The sequence below is a fragment of the Hipposideros armiger genome, unplaced genomic scaffold (genome assembly GCF_001890085.2).
Source record: "Hipposideros armiger isolate ML-2016 unplaced genomic scaffold, ASM189008v1 scaffold_334, whole genome shotgun sequence".
In the NCBI taxonomy this organism is placed as follows: Eukaryota; Metazoa; Chordata; class Mammalia; order Chiroptera; family Hipposideridae; genus Hipposideros; species Hipposideros armiger.
In genome coordinates this window covers 1,347,553-1,373,150 of record NW_017731684.1, presented here as the reverse complement: position 1 = coordinate 1,373,150, position 25,598 = coordinate 1,347,553, and the positions used below count along the sequence as shown (strand labels likewise).

Sequence of the window (25,598 nt, the reverse complement as noted above, 5' to 3'; positions counted from 1 at the left end):
AAAATATTAATCATGCTTCTCTCTCTGGTTGGATTATGGGACTTTTTTTTTCACTGCACATTTCTACCTTTGTCATGTGGGGGAGGAGAAATTCCTCCTCGTCTCATTCTCTTAATGCTTCTGACTGGTCTAATAATCAAATTGACCTGAGACAGATTAACAGGAGAAAACAACCAAATTTAATTACATATGTACATACAGGGGTTTCATAAGAATATGGGGCTTGCAATGGAGGCATATATGCCATCTTGAGTTAGGGAGAAAGGGGGTTAGTGGTTTGGGACTTCAAAGGGGAAGAAGGCAATTCACATGGAGATGGAAAAGCAAATGTTTGGTAAACAAATGTTTTCTGGGCCATCTTTAACAAAGGTACACAGACAAGACTGATCAAATGGGTCTTGCTAGTTTCTTCCCTGTCTATCGCACTAGTTCCTATTAAACTATAGTTATCTGTGATGTTAGCTCCCTTCCTGGAGCAAGTCCTCCATCTTTTAGGCAGTTAGGAAGAAGGTCAAAGGGGTTTCCTATCTTTCATTTCTTAAAAACAACTAGTTTAAAATAATCAATATCCCCAAGAGGCATATTTTGGGATGGCAAACTCTGCTTCCCTTCAGTCATAAAATCACTTTAAATAAAAATGAACACATATGGGATCCTTACTTTATTTCAAGCACTGTTTGAAATGCTATTAATAGTAGCTCTTTGTCACTATTCATTTAGGGGGGTCAGATTCACTGTAGAGGCTTTCCTGGTGGTCTTATACTTAGACTTGGGCTTCTAGTTAGGACCACTCTGACTATTTATCTGTCTATATGTAAACCACAGTAGATAGACTAATAGTTTATATTGTATTCTGTTTGAAATGAAATAAATCTGATGCAGCTTTCTCTTGCATGTCTCTGATACTTTCATTACTGGCAAGTGCAGGTGGCTATTTCTAATCAGTCAGTCTGAGGCAGATGGAGTTCCTGGTATAATCTATCAAAATACCACCACAGTGAGTCAGAGTATAAATTCTAAGGCACAAAGATGCAGGACCAGATGCCTTTGCAGACCTCTTCACGGGCAAGCAGCTTCCTATCCATGGGTGCCAGCTTTCTCCCCTGTGAAATGGCCGATGGGGGTTAGACAAGGTGATCTCTAAGGTGCCTGTGGGCTTTGCTTTTACCATCTGAGGGAGCTGTGATACTCCCTGCCACTAACCAAAAGGTCTCCTGAAAGTAGCATTGCTGGGGGCAAAAGTTGAACCTCAATGGTTTCCATCTGCAGAGGAGTCTGGGCAAGAAAAGGTTTCTGGGTTGATGTTGAGACATGTGACCTGGATAGAGGCTGGTGTCTCCTGCTATGGGCTGTGGACTCTATGCCCCCATTCCCTGGCACTGGCTTTTGGCTCAACAAATTCTATTGAACCTAACCTGATTGGAGGCTGATAAAGGACAAAGAGGAGATTAAATATCATAATTTATTAACGGCAGCTACATTTACTGAGTATCCATCAGGATTTATATAGTACTGCATTTCATTAGCTCTCAAACTTTATTTTGCACAAAAATAGGGCTTTGCAGAAGGTTGGGGACAGGCCTGAAAATCTGCATTTGTAAGAAGTTCCCAAATGATGCTGATGTAACTGATCAGGGACTACAGTATTTTACGAACCATTGTGGATTTCATTTAATCCTCAAAGAATCTTACAAGGCGAATATTATCAATTTACAAATGAAGACACAGAAGTTTCAAGGTCTCATAGGTAATAAGTGGAGTTAAAAATTTAAGTTCTTTCTGACTCAATTTCATTCTTGTCCCACTCCAAAGAAGGATATACATATGTATGTATATCTACATCTAATATGATTATTTTTCTGTATCTGGTCATACACAAATACACACACACACACACACACACACACACACACACACACCTATCAATTTCTGATTCTAGAGGAAAATACCTAGTCCAAAATTTTATCACCATTTATCTTTAGGCTCTGAGATCATGGATGGTCTAAATTATTCTTAAATTTTTGTGCTTTTTTTTTCTTTATATTTTTCTTCTATGTACCTAAATATTAAATTTTTTTCATAAAAAAAGTTACTTCAATTTAGCTTCTTTTCCACTGAGTTTATCTGACAGAATGTAACACTATAATATTAATATTCATATTAACAAAGAAAGAAAATATCTTTATCCCACACCTATAAACTGATATAGAAAAATTCTACTTTTTTTTTTTTTTTAGCTGCGACATCCTGCCACCTGTTGGCAGCTCAGCTCAGGCTGGATATCGAACCAGGCACCCAATTGCTCAAGCTCTTAACCAACTGAGCCACTCGGCAGGTGGAAAGCTTTACTATTAAAGTGAGTACCTTTATGCAAAGATGTTGGAACCATCCTCAGAAGTAGAAAGTGAAAATTCCCCTGATGCTTCGCCTCAGATGAAAGCTCTGGCATATTTGGGTGGCTCTTCCAGGGTTTTTTTTTTCATAGAATATGCCATTTTATATAATTAATGACACATAAATTATATAAACATTTAATGTATTACATAGAGATTTTTCACGCAGCCTAACTATATACTGGATAAGATTTCGCTAATTTAGTATAATAAATTAAGATTATAATTACAGCTAAAGCCTTTCAAATACGCGGGAGCGTCAGCAAAGACAGCCCTGCCCCCGCGGGCCCCGCCCCCGCCCCCAAGCCTGGTCCCGCCCGCCGTAGGGGCACCTGGGAAGAGGCGGAGAACAATATGGCGGATGGCGAGGAGCCGTAAGTACCCGGGCTCTGCAGGCGCGCCTGACCGGGCTGGGTTGTGAGAGAGCGTGGCGGTGGGCGGTCGCCGCCTCCACCCGGGGTCCCCCCACCCCCCGCCCCGTCCCCTCGCCGCCCATCCTCTCGCGGCGCCCAATACGTAGCGTGATGCTGACCCTTCTTTTATTCTCTCTTTCTTTTAGGGAGAAGAAAAGAAGGAGAATAGAGGAGCTGCTGGCTGAGAAGTTAGTGCTGCCGGGAGGCCGGGGCCCTCTCCGGGGACCCCCGCCTCCCCCCCACCCCAGGCCTAGGGGACCAGCCGCAGCGGGCCCGGGGGGCTGGGAGGGGGGCACCCAGTGCGCAGGCCGCGCGGCCTCATCCCCTGACCCCCGTCCTGCAGCCCCAGGGGCCCGGCCGGCCGCTCTTGGTCTCTGTCCCAGGCGGGCGCCGGCCCGGAGTGCACCGCCGCAGGTCCTGCACGCGCCCGCCGGGTGCTTGACCTGAAGGTCTAGCGGAAGGACCCTTGCGCCCCCATCTTCCTCCATCCCAAATTGTCAGAGACGTGACCTTGTGAAAAGGGAATCTTAAACACACGAAATGGACCCTAGGCCGGTTTTGGCCTTTCGTAAACACTGAGACAATAGTATTTGCAGACTTTCTATGAGAACTCTGTGTGGTACAGTACTAAGCACGGCAATCATTTTTGCAGAATAATTGACTTAAAAGAGTGTGTTGACTCCACAGATCTTATTTTGCCTATTTGTTACACACTATGTTTCTTATCCGATGCTTAGTTTTGTGGGGTGAGACACATTTAACAACAGTGTTTTCCAACCTGACCAACCCACATTTTGGCTCCTGCCTACATGGGAGGGGAAGAAAGTCCACTTGTAGTGGGTGTGGTGAGTTAGTAATTTCTGTGTCAAATACCATTAGCAGTGCTCCAGAGCCTTTATGTATCTCAGAAAGTTGAATTTCAATTGCTAGAGGACTGGAGTGACAAACAATTTTACATTCCTTCCCACCTTTCATTTCCTTTCGACTTTTGCTTAAAATGACAAAGTTCGAATGCTTACTGTATGCCAAGTATTATACTAAGGCCTCTGTAGATTATCTCTACCCTCATTCTGACCTTAAGTAAGTATAAACAATCTACAGAGGAGGTTTATGGCTGTTAAGTAATCTGCTCAAGGTCACAATGCTATTAATTGTAGAACCAAACCCAGCTATGACATCAAAACCTATGGTCATTACTGCTAGACAACACTTCTTGGTCCCTTTTGTAAAAATTGGATATTAATAATGTATTCGAAGGTAGGAATTGTGGGGTTATACGAAATTTGAAAATTAAAAAAGAATCACAACCAAACATGAATTCTACACTGAGTGGGAAATACGTACATGTATTTTGTTGGAAGAATTCCATCTTATTCAGTTCTAAAAGGTTTCTAGATGGTAATGCCTATCTGTGGCATAATCGTAACCGAAAACTTTCTATGTTCAGGGGCAACAAAAACCATTTCATAGTATTAAGAGATTCTTTTTTGAAAATTGGGAACTCTGTTTCAGAGAAAAAAAATGTGTAAAAATTCTTCTCATCAAAATGATTTTAAAATCACACCTTTCATACTTGGAAATGAGTCCTAGATTTGAAGCATCACAATTCTGAAAGTGGAGTTAGGTTATTTATTTTTTTCTTATAATCGATATTTCCTGATCCAAGTGTGTTGAAGAAGCAGATTGGGGAAGTTTGCAGTGACCTTTTGTAAATTCCAAATATAGAAAAGCCCGTTTCTTACTGATTAAACAATATCCCAAGTTTGATTTGGCTTGCTTTAGGAATCCAGGAGCATGTAGACTTATTTCATCAAACACGTGCAGTTCTTAACTTTAAATAAACTATAATAGCAAAGAAAAAAGTTAAAAGCATAAGCATAACCACATTAAATATTTCCCCTTTTTATTTGAGCAGGTCTGGTGTGGTTACCTTTTCATTTGGGAAAACCATAATAGTTGTAGGTGTGGCTTTTTCATACTGACCTTTGCAGCTGAATTTACTGTGTTCTATGCAGAATGGCTGTTGATGGTGGGTGTGGGGACACTGGAGACTGGGAAGGTCGCTGGAACCATGTAAAGAAGTTCCTCGAGCGATCTGGACCCTTCACACACCCTGATTTCGAACCGAGCACTGAAGTGAGAAACATTTATTTTTAAATAACTCCTCTAATAGTTTTATGTATCAAAAATAACAAAATGTTTTCTTTTTCATTTGTTCTTACAATAATTAAAATACTCATACAATTGTATAAGTTGAAATACTAAATTGAATATTTGCAACTGGTTTTATTTAAATGATTAAATATTTGAGTTATTTTTGCATTTCTCATGTAATATGTTGAAATTTTTTCAAGTAAAATAACTTTGTAACCTCGTTTAAAATTCTATTTTACACTTCATTTTAAATTCCAGTTTAAATGATTTCTGAGACATACCCCTTTTTAGCCTTACTATGAGAAATTAATTTTAATAGGAATTTAGATGTGCTTGTTTAAATTTTGAAATTTAGTTGAAATGAGCATCTTTACTTAGGATTGAATATAACTAATTGTATGTTAAAAATTATGTGACTGCTGTATGATAGAGGAATAGAATTTTGGACTGATAGTGTCTGACCTAAAGAATTTGTTCAATTAGCCAAAACTTTTTTTTTTTACAAGGTAGAAAAAGGTATTTATAATTTTTAAAGAGATATTGTTTTGAAATAGAAATATTATGCTACTCCTAAAGTTAAGTTGCAAACTCTTGGGTTTGACACAGTGTCTCATCTGAATAACTTTTCTCTCCTTTAATCTTGGGACAGAATTAGCAATACTCTGGCTTTTGTTTGGATCCTACCATATTTTCTTGTGCTTCTGATTTTTTTTTTGGCCTGATAATTTACGATACTTTTATTAAGTGATTGTTTTAAATTATATTTCTGTTGATGCAATTTTCTAAGAATTTTATCTGTTTTTTTTCTTCCTGCCATCTCATGTTTTATAAGTTTCACTCACTATATTCAAAAGCCAATGTTGTTATTATTTTCTTTTTTCTTAAGACCTTTAAACACCTGTGCAATGCTTGATCCTCTGTTCTTAAGATTTTCAGGGCCGGCCGAGTGGCTCAGTTGATTAAGAGCTCGCTCAAGAGTTTGAGCTCTGAGCAACAGCGGTTCGAGTCCAGCCCGAGCTGAGCAGCTGCTGAGCTACCAATAGGTAGCAGGATGGCTCAGCTAAAAAAAAAAAAAGATTTTCACACTTTTCTATTTTTAGGAAGTCAGTTAAAGAATGAACCTGATGTTTTCCATCCTTTTTCAAAGTTACAAAAGGATAATCTTTAGCTAGGCATAGTTTTTCTTGTTAAAAATGGCTTTTTAATTTCATTCAATAAAAGTATTTAAAAACATTAAAATTGAAATGCTCTGAAATCATTAGGGTTATAGAATTTCTGGTTCTACCTTGTTCATAAATTTAGAAGAGTTTATTAAATAGGTCTGTTCTGTATCTTTATTTGCATTTTTCATGGAAACATCAGAAACTGTTATGGCTTGTTGTATTGATGGTATTTATGGTTTTTATCAACTAGATTTTAATATGCCTTTTCGTTTTTTACAGTCTCTCCAGTTTTTGTTAGATACATGTAAAGTTCTAGTCATTGGAGCTGGCGGTTTAGGATGTGAGCTCCTGAAAAACCTGGTAATATATATTATATGTGTGTATATATATAGATATATATATATAGATATATGTATATATATATATCTATATATATATCAAAATATGTGTTTTTTTCTCCTTTGTGATAATTTTCCTTTTCTGTCATACTAGGAAATTTCTTTATTATGATTGTTAACCATTGTCTTGAGCTTTTGTTAGATAATTTTAGCAGGTCAGATTCCAGACAGTAATTAGAATGATGATATAACTTTGGAATTTTTTAAATTCTAAAGTTCTTTACTATAAAGTCATTGATATAAATTCTTCTATTTTCTTCTTTGCTTTTTATCAAAGAAATCTTTGTGTTTCGTCTTGCAAAGAGCTCATTAATTTCAGTGAAATAAATAACAAAACTGATCATTCATATTTTAACATGTAATTTCAAATAATTCATTATTTCTTTCGTACCTTAAGATCACCCACTTAAGTGGGTAGGGCACTGGCTCCTTTGATATAGAAGGAGACACTGAGGTTCAGAGAAGTTAAATGACTTGCCCAAGTTTTTCTGGATTAGAGTGATGGACCTGGAATCTAATCCAGGTCTTCAATTCTTAGTCAACTGTTCTTTTCACTGAACCATAGGTCATTACGTGACCTACTCAGACTAATATTTGATGACAATATGATGATAGACCCATAAAGTTTGGGAAAGCGGAACCTTTTTTTTTTATCAATTTATTTTTAATGAATAACATTTTAAGAGAAGGCCACTATTTAGTGAAACTTTTATGTACTGGTTGGAAATCCATAATTTGTGATTTAAGTAATTGGTTCCATTGACTTCCGATAACCACAAAGTAGCTCTTTTTTTTTTTTTTAAGAAAAATAAGCATCAGTTTACATAACCAAAATGGATAGGAGGAGAAATGATTTAGAGTTGATATATGCCAGGCTTCTCGTTGGTATACAGAAAAGTGGGAATGCTGGAGTAGACTCCTTAGAAAATGAAGCAAATAAAAGAACCAGATGAAGGACCTAAAAAGTCGGCAATGGGACTAAAGTTTAAATATAAACAGCCACATTAATTTTGCTAGGAAATACTAATGTCACTCCTAGTGAAACTAAAAACGTAATATACTTCATGGTACTTAGTACTGTGCTGGGTTCTGGGGGGATTGTAGATCATCATGGTCTCTGTCCATAATGAATTTGAAGTTTCATTGGGGAGATAATTCTCACACAAAATAAATAGCAGTGTGTATAATGTTCTCGGGGCGGAGGGGGGTGGGGGGATGGTTTTTGCCAAAACGACAGAACCTTATCAGACATAAATACTCTAGCAGAGTGAGAGACAAAGAGTCCTAGAAGGAAAGGATGAGTGGTTTCGGTAGGCATTGCATGCACAAGTCCCCTAATGCTTAATTTTTTCCATTTTGAAGCTGTTATTTGCAAATGTGATATATACTAATTTTAAATGTAAAGTCATTGGAGATTATATCTGAGGAGTAGTCATCAAGCAACTTTAGGAGTGGCCATGTTATTTATTGCTTTGTAATAACCTCTTACCTAAAAGAAGAAAACTAAGGGTTTTCAATTTTACCACTTCTAATGTTGCTTATTTCAGATATAAGTACATAAGAAATATACATCTTTTTCAAAATTGATTGTAAGACCCCCAAGGCTCATTCTAAAAAAAAGAAGAGGGCATTAATACTGCTTGAGCAAATGTTTATTGTCTCCTCCTCCATATGCCAGGCACTATTTTAGATGCTAAACTGAACAATACAGAAAGGTGTTTGTGTTTGTGGGGCTTAGATTTTAGTGGAAGGAGAAAGACACATACTATTGTATGTCAGATGATAATAAAGGCAGACAGGGTGGTTGGAAGATAGGTGGCCTGGTGGGAATGGAGAGGGTTTATAAAACGGTACTATTTGAACAAAAGGTGAGCAAGAACATTCTAGACAGGGAACAGATACAGAAGCTGTGAAGTGGGAGCTTGACTGTTATGTTCCAGAACAGTAAGGAGGTCACTATCGCTAAAGCAGAAGTGGGCAAGGGGGAGCATTTTCGGAGAGAATATCAGAGAAGTAATGGGAGATGGAGGGAATTGAAGTGAATATCACAAAAGGCTTTGGAGGTTACTATGAGAACTTAGCCTTTTATTCCGTATCAGACAGTTGTTGGGGAGATTTAAGCTGATGAGTTGACTTGATCTGACCTTTAACCTGGATCACTGTGGCTGATGTATTGCAAAAGGACTAAAGGAAGAATATAGGAGGAAGCTGAGAGGCTAGTTAGGAGGTTGTTGCAGTCATCTGGGCAAGAGATGATAGTGACTTGGACCAGGGTGGTAGCATTGTAGGTGGTGAAAGACAGTCAGATTATGGATATGTTTTGGAGATGGAGTCACCAGCGTTTGCTAATGGATTGGTTGTGGGACATGAGAGAAAAGAGATGAGTCAGGAATGACACACAAGGGTTTTGCCCTGAGCAACTGAAAAGATGGAATTAGCATTCACTGAAAAGAAGGAGACTTGGGAAGGAAAGATTTGGCCGTGCTGTTGAGCAAGGATCATTGAGTTTGGTTTTGGAAACTTGAGTTTGAGATGTCTGTTGAATGATGCTTTCTCTTATAAGACTGTCTGAGATTACCAGAACTAAGCACAAGCACACTCCAAATTCTGGCCTGTCAAGTAGGAGGAAAATTCCTAGGAACCAATTTTTTTAAAGTGTTCAAATTCTTATGAGTGTGATCACCAAGTGAAGAATGTATTTTAAGCAGCTGATCCACACAGTGCCAAATGTTACAGATGGGGAAGGTCAGAGAGACTTGAGAGTTAGTCATTGGAGGTAGCGATATGGAGTTCACTGGTGATTTTGACGTGTAGTTTTTGGTAGAGTGGTGGGAGTGGAAGCTTGTTTAATTAAACTAAGCGCAAGAAAGGAGCTTGAGAAAACAAGTATGGACCACTGTTTTGAGGTTCTCTCATTACAGAGAGGGGCAGAAGACTGGGAAAATTATTGACAAGTGATTCATTTTGATCACTAAAGTAAACTGACCAAGACTATAAAAGCATAATTAATTAATGTCTTATTTTTTTTCATCTTTTGCTTCTGGTAAATTTGAGCAGTGGTTATACCGTTAGAATTCATTATATTAGCATTGAAACAGAATAGTTTTTTATTTTTCCCTAGCTGTTTTGATTGTTTGTTCTTTACTCAGTACTTTTAAGATATTCCTACTACATGTGCAGTATGCCTATGTGTGTGTATTTATATTGTATATCTTATAATGGTTATTTCTGAATCGTGGCATGCTAATGTTATATCAACTAAGGTAAAGTTTATATGAGTTGTTTTTAACAATATTCTGAAAAATAATAGTAAGTACAGTTAATTAGTAAGACTAGTAAAATTAAAGTATATAACAGCAGCAAAGGAACAAACTTTACAAGTGTGTTTATGGGATTATAAAACAACTGTAGAAATTTTGAATTGATCTCTTTTAGCTATAGACTGTTTAAAACTGAGTAGCCACACATTTTTTACCTTTACAAGAACTGTGAATTTCATATACCTTGTAAGATTCTTTAACCATCGAATACAATTATGTAGAATTTATTATTGAGAATTTGTAGATTTAGTACTACATTGCAAACCTTAAGTTTTTCAAATATGTGGAAACTTGTGCTTAATTGGATTTTTTTTAATTCCCACAGGCATTGTCTGGTTTTAGACAGATTCATGTTATAGACATGGACACTATAGATGTTTCCAATCTAAATAGGCAGTTTTTATTTAGGTAAGTTTTAATATCTTAAATTTCTAAAAAGTTTATGTGACTTTTGGGGTGATTGTGCTCTGAAGACACAGAGTTCAGCTCTCCTCCTGGTGATTTCATAAGAGAACAGTAGCTGGAATATTAGGCCCTAGTGAGATATATTGATGGGGACTTGGGAGCCAGTCTTTGAATGGTGACTCTGGGATGATGAAGTTGTGATGGAGTTGGAGCTTTTTACAGAAGGGGAAGGAAATGAAAACTTAAGGAGAGAAAACCGAGGAGCAATTACAATGGAACAAAGAGGGATAATTACCTTAGACATACATGAAATATAAAAATCATCTAGGAATGGTTTGATTGAAGTGATTTTAACAACTGTTGGTGGGACACATGCAGAGCTGAGGGAAAGTGGATGTTAGCATGTAACATTTAGGGGTTTGAGTGGCCAGATAAAAGTGTCTGTCTGTTAGTTAAAGAATTGCGGGTACGGAAAGATAATGAATAGACTTTTTTTCCCTCTCTCTCGTGATTAGGGTACTGACAGAAAGCAATCAATTAGTCCTGGGTATGCAGGATAAGTTTAGGTTAACAGAAAAGATAAAATTAACTTTTAGAATAGTCATTAAACCTCTACCTTTTGGAAAATCTTAAAGAGATTAAAGGTTGGGTTAAACTAAGTCAAGTTAATGAAATGTCATTGCAGTGTGAACTCTACATTTATTTTTTGTTTGTTTATTTCTTAACCCTTGAAATTTCCTTTCTCTATAGAAAAGTTTTTGGGCTCTTGCTGGTCTGACAAATTTTGGTGTTATAAGTGTTCTTTAAAAAAAGCACTACTGAATTGATTGGTTATGAAAATAATGACCATGCCCTTTAATTTGTGACTAAAATAATGATTGAAGATCTTAATGATAGTTAACTATCGAGTGCTTAGGATGTATTAAGTACTTTCTAAGAAAGCTCTATATTACATCATTTAATCTCGGAGCAACTCTCAGGGTAGATACTTGTATTCAAGGTTAAATAATTAGATCAAGATGTCCAGCAAGGGTGATGTGTGTGCAAGGCCATTTTATTCAAGGAGCAGTTTTTAGGTGGAGCCATCTGATTTCCTAATCCTGGAATGGTAGAGGAGCCAACAGTCTCCATAGAAACAATCTAGGAGTTATTTTGTTTTGGCTCTACTGTGAAAGCACATAAAATCTACAACTTAAAAGAATCTTGACACTTTTCTTTGTCCCTTTTACATACCTGGTGAAGAGCTCTGTCCAGAGTAGCTGAATGCAGTATTGAAATCAAGTTCCTTGATTTACACTAAAGTCAAGGACACTGCTTTATTGGAGATAAGAAAATTGACGTGCTAAAGTATTTTTCCTTAAAATTCCAATTTTAAATAAAATATCTCTAATAACCACATTGATTTAAAATTTTTTTTGTTTATTTTTAGTGTTTACTCTGCTTAGATATGAAGCAATACAAAGAGTTAAGAATATGGTCATTTTCTTCCAGGTGTTCCTGGTCTGTTGGGTATGATAGACCTATGTGTATAACAAAAAATATGTTGTGAAAAAGTAGTAATGGAGCACTTACTGTGTACATGTGAGGGAGTGTTTTCTATGGAGTATGAGGAAATATTAGGAAAGAAAACACCATTTGCCATGAGATTAGAAGAGAGAATTCATGTCTTTTCCTATCTATAGCTATGCTTTTATCTAAGAGTGATCTTTCAAGACCTTATGTTTTTAGCTTCTTGAAAATATTGGTGACGTTTGCAATTTTAGACAATGCCTTTGGAATTATTCCTTGTTCAAAAATGTGGTTATGACTTCTTATGGGACACTAACTACATCAGCACACATGGGAAGAAAGGGATAAATAAAGGTTCTTACATGCCTAGAATGAGTCTCTTTGTGTATATTTCAGCCAAGACCTGCATGGTAACACTTGGAAGTTCTGCAGTTCAGGGCATATACTCTGAAGGCTCTAGGTCTGGGATAATTTTTCTACATTGGGAAATGCCATAATGAAATGACCAAGAATCATGTCATTATTATGCTTTATATGGCGGGGCGGGGGGACTTCAAATACTTAGAATTGTCAGTACTTGTAAATACTTAATTTGGAACATCAACAAGGTTGACATGTAGTGTTAAATAACACTAAATTATAACAGATACTTAGAAAAAATATTCTAAATATTCTCTAGATAAACTCAATGTGGATATTTTATGTTTGAAATTATGTAGATTATCTAGATTTATATCATGAATGATAATTTAAATATAATTTTTCCTATAGGCCTAAAGATGTTGGAAGACCTAAAGCTGAAGTTGCTGCAGAATTTCTTAATGACAGAGTTCCTAATTGTAATGTAGTTCCGTATCCTTTTGACAAAAAACATTAATTTTTTAAAGCTCTTGTTTCTTTTCTTTATTATAAAAGACGTGTTTAACATAGAGAATACAGATCAGAGAAAAAAAAGATCATCAGCAGTAAGTTTAATACTGAGATAACTGCTGATTACACTTTGATATATATCCTTCCAATCTTTTCTTTAAGGTTATAGAAATTGTTTTTGCCCTAATTTTTAGATTAGGCTTCTGTAGCCAGTGTCGTCATTTATTTTGCATTATTACCCTTAATTTCAGTGTCATTGCATATCTCCACTACTAGACTGGAAGTTCTTAGGCTGGATCCAATTAATCTTTGGGTCTCCTTACACTAGCAGACAGACTAGACAGTCAATATATTATTATCCAAATGGAAAGTGTGTCAGCATCAATTTATTTTTATAAAAGGTATATTTTTAAGGAGTATTCACACTCTGTTGGCTTCCACACCTTTAGATTAGGGGAACTTTTAGTATTTTATAGAAATTCAGAAGGTGGTATTTGCTATGTAGAAAATTCCACAGGATACAAAATCAACATACAAAAATCAATTGTATTAAAATATAATGCCATTTGCAACCACTTAAAACAAAGTTAGGTGTAAATAAAATAGGCATGGGATTTGTATGCCGAAAACCACAAAATGCTGATGAAATAAGTCAAAGTTCTAAACAAGTGCAGAGATATTCCATGTTCAAAAATTGGACAGTTCAACATAGTAAAGATTTTACTTCTACCCAAATTTGTATCCAAGTTTAACACAATTTGTACCAAAATCCCAGGAAATGTTTTTATCGATACAGACAAAATTTTTCTAAAATTTATATAGAAAGGCAAAGGAATACCTGAAACTGCTGAAAAATAATAAAGTGGGAGGAGTTACTATTTAATTTCAAGACTTATTATATAGCTACAAAAATCAAGACTGTGTAGTATTGCCAGAGAGATAGACACAGATCAGTAGAATAGAATAGAGAAACCAGAAATAAATAGCCCCATGCAAGTATGGCCAATTGATATTTGACAAAGATGCAAAAACAATTCAATGGAGGAAGGATAATATCTTCAACAAATTGGTGGCACAATTGGGTATCCATAGGCAAGAAACTGAATCCCGACTTAATCCTCAAAATTACAAAAAGTAAACCAAAATGGATCATAGGTTTATGTGTCAAATGTAAAACTAAAACTTTGGATGATAACATAAGAGAAAAATCTTTGGGATCTGGGGCTTGGTGAAATGTCCTTAGAGCACATTGAAAGCATGACCCATAAAGAAAAAAATTGATAAATTGAACTTCATCAGAATTAAAAACATTTGCTCTATGAGGGACCCTGTTAGGAGTAAAAGACAAGCTGCAGATTGGAAAATAGTTATGAAGCAGGTATCTGACAACTCATCTAAAATATATAAAGAACTTTCAAAACTCAACGGTGAAAACACAATGCAATTAGAAAATGGACAAAAATATGAAGGGATATTTCACTAAAGAAGATGGCAAAAAGATGTTCAACATCACTAGCTATAACAAATCCAAATTATGACCATATTGAGCTATTGCCACTCCCCTATTAGAATAGCTAAGATAAAAAACTAATAACAAATACTGGCAAAGGTACAGAAAAGCTGGATTACTCATACGTTGTTGGTGGGAAATGTAAAATAATATAGTTATCTGGAAAATAGTTTGACTTTTCTTAAAAATCAACCATACACTTCCATATGACCCAGCAGTGTCATTCCTGGGCATTTATCCCAGAGAAATGATACTTAACGTCTGCATAAAAAACGTGTCCTCGTATGTTCATAACAGCTTTCTTTGCAGTAGTCAAAAACTGGAAACAATCAAAATACCTGTCAATATGTCAATTGTTTAACTAGTACAGCCATACTATGGAATAATACTGAGCAACTAAAATGTACCAACTAATGAAACATGTAACAACTTGGACGGATATCAAGAGCATTATGCTACATGAAAAATGCCAATCTCTAAAGATAGTGTATTGTCTAGTTCTATTTATATAACATTCTTCAAATGACAAAATTAAAGAGATGGAGAGCCAGTGATTGCCAGAGATTGGTCATGGTGTGGGGGCAGGAGAAGGTGTGACTGCAAAGGGGCAGCATGAGGGAGGTTGTGGTGATGGAGAGTTGTATATCTAGACTAGGGTACACAAATCTACATGTTTTTAAATGACAGAGTTATACATACACATTGTACCAATGTCCCATTCGTGGTTTTGATATTGTACTAATGTAAGATACAACCATCGGAATCCCAGTGAAAGGCACACAGGAGCTCTCTCTACTGTTTGCAACACCCTGTGAATCTGTATTATTTCAAAATAAAAAGTTTAAAGATGCAAATACAGGTCCCTGTTAGGGAGAAAGAAAGTATGTACACTCTGCCTGTCCTTATTAGTTCTGGGAAACTGTGTATTTTATAGAAATCCAGGATATGGGATTTCTTGGTCTGCCTCCTGGGTCCCGTATCACTGTTCCTCCAGTGTTTGCTCTGCTTCTCTTTTGACCTTTCTGTTCTAGTTGCATTATGCCTACTGTTTGCATAACATTAAAAAAGAATAGAGGGTCGCCGAGTGGCACGTTGGTGAAGAGTTGGCTTGGGACCCCGGTTCGGGTCCCACATGAGGGCCAGTGACGCGCCCTCTACAGCTAAGATGGTGAACAACAGCTCAACCTGGAGCTGGGCTGCTATGAGCCGCCAGCGACAGCGTATCCTGCAGTGAAACTGAGGTGGGCTCCCATAAGCTACCGTGAATGGCTGGCAGCCAGCGTGAGCGGGCGGCAGCTGGCCTGAGCTGCCAAGAGCCACCGTGAGCGGCCGTCGACCCATCTGCCTCACCCGGGAAGAGCGCAATGATGGTGCCAACTTGGACCAGTGAGGCAAGGTCCTCCACAACTAGACTGAAGAACAAAAGGACAGCAACTTGTCTGTTCCCCTTACCCAATTCCCCAACGCTGTTCCCCCACCCCCAATTCCCCAATAAAATCTTAAAAAAAAAAAAAAAAGAATAGAGGTCTGACTAGGTGAAGGCTAGTATTGAATTTATTTTTCATAGCTTTATTAGTAGACTGGAATAAAAATTCTAGGGTAAGCATGGTATATATTGCCCCTCTTTTTTCTATTTTGCTTTTAAAATACATATAATGTATTATTGTAATTTTAGATAAGTATAATTTATGTATTAAACTCAATTTTTTTTTGTACATAAGTGCAAAATATGAAATATGAAGAGCTATGATTCATTCACACCCAGTAAATTTTGAATGGAATTTCTTTTGCATCTTCCAGGCAGGGGAAGAATGCTGCTAGAACTTAGCTGGGTAAAAAGAGAGAGGAAGAAAGAATTTATACCTCTTTGCACCTCCCCTGCCAAAAAAAAAAAAAAAAGCAATAGCAAATCATCAGCAATTGAAAAATGTTTTGGAGACTCCTGTTTTTGTTTTTTGTTTCTTTTTAAATTAGCTTTCAGTAACTTAAAATCACCCAGCTAAGTAGACACTATAATGTGCTTGTCCCCTTCTCTAAACATTTATTGCCTCTTGGCTTGATGCAGGTGGTTGAGGATACATACATTCTGCTTTCCCAGGGCTTATGATTTTATATAAAAACTAAAGCAGAGTAGAATGTATAGCAGTCAATGATAACGGGGGTTCATGGATGAGATTTAGGGGGAGGAGTGTTAGAAAAGAGGTTTTGTTTGGAAGTGGGTTGTGCTGCTTTTGTCAGATTCCTTGAATTCCACTATTGTGAACACTTATGACTTGTTTTAAATATACATTTATAAGTTTTTCCTTATGTCATTGACAAAATCACTTTACAAATTACAAATTTCGCAGCTTAAGTTCCTTTACTTAAATTCAGACATTTCAACAAGATTCAGGATTTTAACGACACTTTTTATCGACGTAAGTTGTTCAATGGAAATGAAATTCTCACTAAATCTTATTTTTTAGTTACTATTTGAAGGCTGTTCAGTTGCTTTCGTCTGTTGGTATTAGCTTTTCAGTAAGGTTGCTGATGGACTTAAAAGAGAATGCCACTGTTGTAATTCTTGATACCATTAACTACATTTTTCTATGCTGACTTGAGTAAGGATAATTCAAGGATTAAGAATTATGTGTGTTTGTATTGTAATAAGTGAGTTTTTTTGTGTTTTCTTAGAAAGTAAATTATTTTGCCTTGGTACTTTAAAAAACTAGACTTGCTTTTTTTTTTTTCTTGTAGAATTTCATTTAATAGTATGTGGATTGGACTCTATCATAGCCAGAAGATGGATAAATGGCATGCTGGTAAAGACTTTAGTGTTATGGCTCTCTGAGGTTCTTGTTGCTCTTCACACATTGAAAATTAGAATTGCGTATCATATGTTTGACCAGAGGTTATTTAATTTTCAATTAAGTATGTGTACGGTACTTCATTGTTTATTGCCGCATATCATATTTTTGAAAAAGCAGAGTCTATTTAATTTCTTAAGTACATGTACTTCATTGTTTATTGTTAGTCATTAATTTTCAGGTGAGGACATCAATTGCTAATATCATAATCCCTTGATTTGATATATTAGTACTCAGTAATGCTATTGACTTGTCGAATTGCTTGACAGCATGCTTCTTTTTTTGAATTCTTATCCCCCTTTCCTTTTAAACCCTTCAAATAATTTTCCTAGATATCGCTTCTAAATTATGAAGATGGTGTATTAGATCCAAGCTCCATTATCCCTTTGATAGATGGGGGGACAGAAGGCTTTAAAGGAAATGCCCGTGTGATCCTGCCGGGAATGACTGCTTGCATTGAATGCACGCTGGAACTGTATCCACCACAGGTAATCCAGAGAGCACCTGCATCTGTTTTATAGTGTCTTGGGGCAGAATTGCGGTTCAAGTGTTAAGTGTATTCAATACGTAGGATTTGTAATTATGGGTAACCATATTTTAAAAATCATGCTAAGAAGAAAGATGACAAAATATGAAATTCTGCTCTATTTGAGGAAAGATAATGGACTATCATAGTTTTGATAGTATTTTCATAATTCGTTCGTGTTAATTTTTTATTTGGAGAATAGGAACCAAGGGATCAATTAAAAAATTGTATGTTGGGATAGAGGTACATGTCGGAAAAGAGCTATAATCTGTTTTCTTTGGTTTTTGCTTGTGGTTGTTTCAGGGAAATAAAGATACCAGGGATGAGAATGATCTTTCCAAAGATCATTTTAATCTACATACCTACTTTCAAGGACAGTTGGAATTTGATTTATAAATATAAATAATTGTATGACTACTTGGAATTAATTTAAGTGTGAATTCGCTTTTATTTTATACCTTCAGGTTTAAATATCAGGTAAACATAACAGAGTGCTCATATTTGAGAGTTTATTCCGTGCTTGTCTTCTCATGGCCTAAGTTAAATTTATATACCTTTTAACTATAGGGCAAACTTCTTTTTTAGGTAGATCAACCTAAGTGAAGTGGCTCAGATGCTTTCTCTTAGTTTTAGAGACATTAATGGTATAACAGTTTTGTTTCTTTAAGTGGAAGGCCAGAATGAATTATAAGAAACTGTTATAAATTAGATCATAAATAGAAGTTACATTTTAAAATAATTCATTGTTTTAAATCCACTAAAGAGGGCCAACTGTGTTTCTAGGTTAATTTCCCCATGTGCACCATTGCGTCCATGCCCAGGCTCCCAGAACACTGTATTGAGTATGTAAGGATGCTGCAGTGGCCTAAGGAGCAGCCTTTTGGAGGTAATAAACCTGATTTCATAATCCAGAATTACATAAGATACTTATTCATCTATATTATTCATTTGAATAATTACATTAAAAAGAAGTTGATTTATATTTACACGTTCTGTCTTCCTCTCCTTTTTTTTCCCTAATAGAAGGGGTTCCATTAGATGGAGATGACCCTGATCATACTCAGTGGATTTTCCAAAAATCCCTAGAGAGAGCATCACAATATAATATTAGGGGTGTTACATATAGACTCACTCAAGGTAAGTCAGTTAATTGTCATGAATTATGATCTTGGGATGATCCTTTTTGGGGGGCTGGGGATGCTTTGGAAGAAATAATTGATGAGTGATTTTAAACAGTACCATCCATTTGAAGTTCAGTGAAAGTACAATGGAAATAATAATTTCCAGGTAACCCAAAGTTGGTAGGAGTGAAATGAGTTCAGCAGAATCCATACTATTACTTAGCTACGAAGACTTTAATAAAATTAGTCATTGATTCTTATTTACTTAGGACTGGAAGAGACCCTACTGCATCCAAGTTAGCTTATCCATGATTTTATCTTTCACTGAAGAGCAACTTATCACCTCCTGGGGCAGTCTGTTCCACATTTGGACAAGACTGTTAGACAATTATTCTATCTATTGAGCAGAAATCTCCATCTTTAGTTTGACCTGAGTATTGTCCCTGGGTATACCATACATAAATCTAGTTCCTTCTTAAGTACAGCACTTAACATTGAGAACAATGATCACATTCCCTCCAAATCTTGTATTACTGCCTCCCTAGTTCCTTTAATCCTTTGACATGTTGCATGACTTTAAATCACCAGTTTGTTTGTTTTTCTCTAACCGTATTTCAGTTATCTGTACCTCTCTTAATTAGGCTAGAATGTAGTAGTCTAGGATTGGTCTTATTTTAGATAATAGCCTTCTGATAATTCTGATAATTGATGCAGTCATAGAGGAGAGCAGGGTTTTTTGTTGTTCGTTTGCTTGTTTACATTGATATTATACTTTGGATTTTTTGAGATTATTGCCCACTAAAATTTAGGTGTTTTCTCCACATATGCAATTGCTAAGACACATCTGCCTATTGTAGATAATGGTAGTTTGGCAGGGGGCACGGGGAGATGGTATTTTGTTATTTTTATACTCAAATCTATGCTCTTACAAATTTATTCTTAAATTCAACCCGCTGTTCTTTCTCTTATATATTCTTTTATGCCTGCCAACTTATCTGTTCTTTCTAAATTCATTTCATCTGTTGTTTTGATAATCATATCCTTTATCTCTTTAACAAATAATTAAAAAAATTAAGACTGAAATGGCAGAGAATTGACCTCTGAATCATACTTCTGGTCTGGCCCTAAATTTTAGGTTTATCTTATTATGTTGATCAGACCTCCTTGAGTAGTACTTCATATTTCTTTGTCTTGTTCACAAGGATGTCATGAAAGACCTTTCCGGGTATTCTACTGAAGCCTGGATATACTGTCTTCCACATTTCCCTGGGTTGCCAAGCTAATCATAGTAACGAAATGAGACTAGTCCAATGTAACTTGTTTCAGTGAACAATCATAATGCTCAATTTTCATGAGCAATGCTTCCTAGTCTAGGTACTCACAGTTCATCCTTTCTAGAATTTTGTCCAAGATCACCACCGAGTTCCCAGGAAAGAACTTTTTAGTGAAACTCTGCCATTTCTCTTCTGTGGTTATTTCCTTGTGCTGAGGTTTTAGTAATATCATTTGCAGGTTCCGTTCTTACACACTATTTGTTGCTCCTGCATGCCCCCTCTTCTGACCTGTTCTGTGTTCCTTGAACACAGCAACCTCATTCCCACCTTAGAGTTCTATTAGAGATACTCATGCCTGGACTGCTCTTCCTTAGATCCCCTCAAGACTGGCTGCTTACCCCTCGGGTATCAACCAGTTCTCCCTATCGTTCAACTGAAAATGACTTCTTAGCCATTTACTGTTTTCCCTTTTTATAATTGCTCAGAACTAATGGTAGCCTCATTTTTCTATGCAAGGAGTATTTCATACTTACACTCTCATACATCCCTGTTCTCGGGCCTTTGCCCTTGCTGTTGACTCTGTAGAAATGCGCTTTCTCTAGGTCTTTGCATGGCTGGGTCTTTCTCATGGTTTAGGTTTCAGCCCAAATTGTCACCTTCTCAGAATGGTCTCCCCTGACCATCCAGACTAATGGACTGCTGCTACTATTGTCAACTCTTAACACATGCCTTGTTTTACTTTCTTCATAGAATTCCTCAGTCTCTGAAATCTTCCTATGCATTTACTTGTGTGTTATCTCCCTCACCAGAAGGAAAGCTCTATAAGAGCAGGTGATTGTTTTCACTGTTGCTGTGCATAACACCTAGAATACTGTCTGGCATATAGTGCCCATTTAGTAATGGTCTGAATTAACAAATGAATTCAGTTAGTCCTGATCAGGAACTGTGAACTCATTTCAGTATGTAGTCTCATTCGTCCTTCCATATAACTTTGAGCAGGGTTTGGTGTGTGCTCTGCAGCATGGTGATTGAGGGCCTTGACAAGTAGTACAGAAGCAAAATGGGAAGTGAAATCCAGCTTTCTTGAGGGGTGTGGGATGGAGAGAGCCTTTTATCATTTGGGCAGTGCTCTCATTGGACAGTCTCTTCCACTCCTCACTGTTTGTGACTGCCTGTTCCTCCTTTCAGTATATCCTCCAATATGTGGTTTACTGGAGAGCTGCCAGTTTAACCATCAGGAGGTTAGCTCCTCCCTATTTCTCCTTTTCTGAAATTAGACGTAGTTATATGGTCAGAATTAACTTTAAAAACAGCTTTCCAGACTTCTTAACTATCTTTCTTTCATGTCTTCTTACATATTTGCCTTTTGTCCTGAAGTTTTCAAACCTGTCTGCACTGGAAGTCACATCTTTCAGTGCTTCCTTACACTCCAAAATAATAAGGCTACTTTTCTTTAAAGTTTTTGTTTTCTAAAATGAAGAATTCAAATATAGTTATAAAATAGAATATTTATTTTGTACTTAAAAAAATTGTTTAAGGTGGGGCTTTGTTCATTCCTAAATCTGAATACTGATATGAAAAAAGTAGGGTAGAAATAGAGAACTATGTTTAACATTTTGTGTAGTGCAAGTTGTAGAGTGAAATGAAGATAATGTGGGCCTGTAATATCTATTTAATCTTCACACTGTGCCTGGAAACAGTAAACACTCCGATTGTTAGCTATTGTTACAGTATTGCCTCATCTTTATATGAAGCTTAGTGAAGAGTTTACTTTCCTTTGCTAATGTAACTTCCTTAAGATTCTGAACATGCTATAAAATGATGGGAATATGAGAGAAGATTGCTTCACTGTTAAACTTAAGTCTATCTTGTGACTTGAAAGCCTGATAAGTCAAATTATAGAAAATTATATTTAATAATCATATTGTCTAACTTAAGATATCTGCGTTTTAAAAGAAATGACCATGTTTTAATAAGTATATTTTTTCAGGGGTAGTAAAACGAATCATTCCTGCAGTAGCTTCCACAAATGCAGTCATTGCAGGTGAGGAAAAAAGGCCACTACATAATTTTGTTTTCTTTTTTTGATTCAATATCTAAATTGACATTTCTACAGCTACTTATGTCAGAAAACTGGTGTTCTAGAAATTTGATATCTTCTTGGGTGGGTGGTATAACTAAGCTGTCCAAAAAAGAATAAGCTATTGGGCCTTGTATATATTTTGTCTTTCATTATGTCATAAAGTGCTCTGCATAAGGGGACATTTTAGTACCACTTCTTTTTAATCAGTATAACAGGCTGCTCATTATTCCAAAGAAGAGGAATGAAATATGTAATGTTATTCTGTCACTTGGATTATACAAAACAAATATAAAATCTGTTAACTTTTTCTGTTTTTAAAAAGAAAAAAATATATATGTTAATCTATTTTTTAATCAATAGCCTTGTAAATTTATCTCTTCTGATTTACAACTTTTTAAAAACTTCTAATTTTAAATGCCTAATTTTCATTGAGCTAAAGCTTCTTTGTTTTCTCCCCTCTTCAGCTGTGTGTGCCACTGAGGTTTTTAAAATAGCCACAAGGTAATGAGTTTCATTTTTAATAAGTATGTAAATCTCTGTTTTGATCTGGCTCAATTATATAAAGATGGACATTTTTTCATTACAGTGCATATATTCCCCTTAATAATTACTTGGTATTCAATGATGTAGATGGACTGTACACATACACATTTGAAGCAGAAAGAAAGGTTAGTAGTAGTATACTAATGAAAACTTCTTTGATCGTGCATACCTTGATTTTTAAATATTAATTACTGGTTAGAAATATGAATGAAATTGCCCACACCCTAAGTATTTTCTAACTTCCAGAACCCTACTTACTATACATCTTTTGTAGTACAGCCTGAAATAAATGCGATGTAGCAAAATAATTTAGGAAAAATGGCCTATAATGAAAGGCAGGTTTTAAAGCTTAAGAATTTGTTCATAGAAAATATGCGTGGTTATAAAACAATTTGATTTCATTTTGTTGTTATAAAGACTATTATTGGTTCATGTGCCAGTGTGATTTATTGTGTTTTATATATGTAGGAAAACTGCCCAGCTTGTAGCCAGCTTCCACAAAATATTCAGTTTTCTCCATCAGCTAAACTACAGGAGGTTTTGGATTATCTAACCAATAGTGCTTCTCTGTAAGTGTTCTGGATTTTTGTTATGTAGAATAATTTTTGAGATTTTAAAACTTTAAAACCTAGAATTGTTTTCTAAAAAGTGATCTTTGATTTTTTTTTTTTCTTTTTTCCTCATATTTAGGCAGATGAAATCTCCAGCCATCACAGCCACATTAGAGGGAAAAAACAGAACACTTTATTTACAGGTGATAAGTGTTCAGTTTTTATTTCTTTCACAAAATTAGATTAAAAGTTTAATTTTATTTAATGTGCTTTACATTAAAATTTTGTTTTCTAGTCAGTCACCTCTATTGAAGAACGAACAAGGCCAAATCTCTCCAAGACATTGAAAGGTATTTTAAATGAGTATATTTACTAATCAATGTCTTCTTTTCTTTGGGGGGATGGAGTGAAAGTAACAAAGGCCTTTCAATTTGCTCTTAATACCTTCAAATGATGATATAATTATTTATGTCTAGAAACCATAATTAATTGCTCTTTTAGAAGAATATATAAAAATCTAAGAAATCAAGTATAATATTGCCTTGATTAAAGAAAACTGGATTTTGATGTTTATCTCGACAATGATACTCAAGCTTTTGTGTTGTGTGTGTGATCGTTTTTGTTGAGATTTTGTTTTGCTTGAGTTAATTATGCTTTTTCTATTTTAGAATTGGGACTTGTTGATGGACAAGAACTGGCAGTTGCGGATGTCACCACACCACAGACTGTACTGTTCAAACTTCATTTTATTTCTTAAGGAAAATAAATCTGCACAAAATAGAAAACTTGTGGAAATGTTGTACTTTGTGGATACTAAGAAATTTAGTCGATTCCTTTTTACATTAGTGTTGCCGGAATTTTACTTTTTTTAATATAATGAACCACTTTTTTTGAACTTTATAACTTTCCCTTGAAGACAGAATTTGGGGGGTGGTGCTTGTAAGCATTTTCATTAATAATATGGGAAATGATGCCTAGAGAGAGAGATTATGAGCAAATGTATTGCTTCTTTTAGAGGAGGAGGCAAACACCTTCTTGTGTGTGAATTTTGTTATTATGGTCAGAGAATGCATTCCTCAGTTTTCATTTGAGCACCCACATATACAGAAGATGTCCCTTTAAAGAAAATAAGAAAATTAAGCTAAATAATATTCAGTGTTAAAACTTGATATCTAAAGCATGGATGTTGTTTATTTAATATTCACCTAATTGTGGCTGTCAAATGAATATTAATTACTGCAAAGGTTACCCTGTCCATAGCATTTATAAATGCTATTATAGCTGAATACCTGTGCATGGAAATGGGAAATATTTTCATGTGTTTACTTGTAGTGCTATAGAGGTTAATATGCATAACATTAAAACCAAGACATGGATGTTTAAAAGAATTTAATGTTTAAATAGTTATCACTGATGCTTTCACACTATTTATTAATAAAATCATATGTTGTCTGTTCTCACTGAAACTTTTAAAAATATGTTAAGGATAGTAAGTAGTTCTGTAGGAATGCAGGAATAATTTTTAGATGTGTAGCAGAATTACTAAGACAAAATTTTTATGGCACCTGAATTAATACTTTTGCCACAGTAAATATCTACTGATTTAATTTAATTTGCTCTAACATAATACTGTAATGAAATGGAATAGCTGTGTTTTTATATTAAGGTCTCTTAAAATGCCCCCCCCCCAAAAAAAAAAGACCTAAGGCTTAAAACAAAATCAGGCATAAGTACTGAAAAATGACTTTTAATATCTCAGTGTGGGAGCATGTAGTATATGTTCTGTATTTTTTATGTAGATGGCTGTTTTCAGAAGTTTTGTGATTACATGTCACTGGGTTAAATTGTCATTCTTTCTAGCTCTATGTTGACAAACAATTTAAGTTGCATTATAAAATCATGTGAGATAAATTTCTCTACTTAAAAAGTTACATAGTCAATGTAAATTTTTTAACGTGAAGGAACTAACATTTAGCACTTCCTCTATACAGGTGCAGTAATAATTCTCAAAGTAGCCTTTTGAGAAGGTGACAATATTAGAGCTGAATAAATAGTTTTAGAATGTTCAGGTCATTTACTCAAAACTGTACAATTATTGGGTTGTCAGAAAAGTCATGACACAGCTTTGCAACGAGAAACAGAAAAAATATGTCATGACTTTTCTGACAACCCAACAGAACTGTTGGAAGAGGGATTCCAACCCTCATTTGCCCAAACCACCCTCTCCATCTACTTAGCTAAACTGTTTGAAGTTGCCTGAGTTATTTAGAACTACTTGTGTAGATTACTAAATTGTAAGTTTCAACATGCAAACTTTTACTGAAAGATAAATTTATTTGAAGATCATAATTTATCAAGGACAGAGTTTAAATCTGATTTTTTTTTTTTAAGAAAAATAATTCCTTATGGCTTGGTTCCTTGCAGTGGGGTAAAATACTCAAATACAGGGGACAGGCAGGTAAAGTAAATCACCACAGTGAGGAGGGTGTAATAAGAGAATGTCATAAGATTAGTGGGGT

At 35.6% G+C, this 25,598-nt stretch overlaps 1 protein-coding gene across 2 annotated transcripts; it reads left to right on the top strand.

Annotated features, from left to right (window-relative positions):
- The first annotated feature begins 2,673 nt into the window (after window positions 1-2,673).
- On the top strand, window positions 2,674-24,767 carry UBA3 (ubiquitin like modifier activating enzyme 3). 2 transcript variants are annotated; one of them, XM_019661072.1, is made up of 18 exons: window positions 2,703-2,767; window positions 2,953-2,994; window positions 4,822-4,942; window positions 6,403-6,483; window positions 10,167-10,249; window positions 12,527-12,607; window positions 16,509-16,552; window positions 16,872-16,936; window positions 17,314-17,469; window positions 18,291-18,393; window positions 18,531-18,644; window positions 21,893-21,946; window positions 22,450-22,486; window positions 22,572-22,653; window positions 22,997-23,097; window positions 23,219-23,282; window positions 23,375-23,429; window positions 23,748-24,767. In XM_019661072.1, the coding sequence occupies exons 1-18, from the start codon at window positions 2,748-2,750 to the stop codon at window positions 23,834-23,836; spliced, it is 1,392 nt and encodes a 463-aa protein (XP_019516617.1). In that variant the 5' UTR covers window positions 2,703-2,747; the 3' UTR covers window positions 23,837-24,767. The 2 variants fall into 2 exon arrangements, with proteins under 2 accessions (XP_019516618.1, XP_019516617.1); XM_019661073.1 differs by lacking the exon at window positions 2,953-2,994 and having other exon boundaries at window positions 2,674-2,767.
- The last annotated feature ends 831 nt before the right edge of the window (window positions 24,768-25,598 follow it).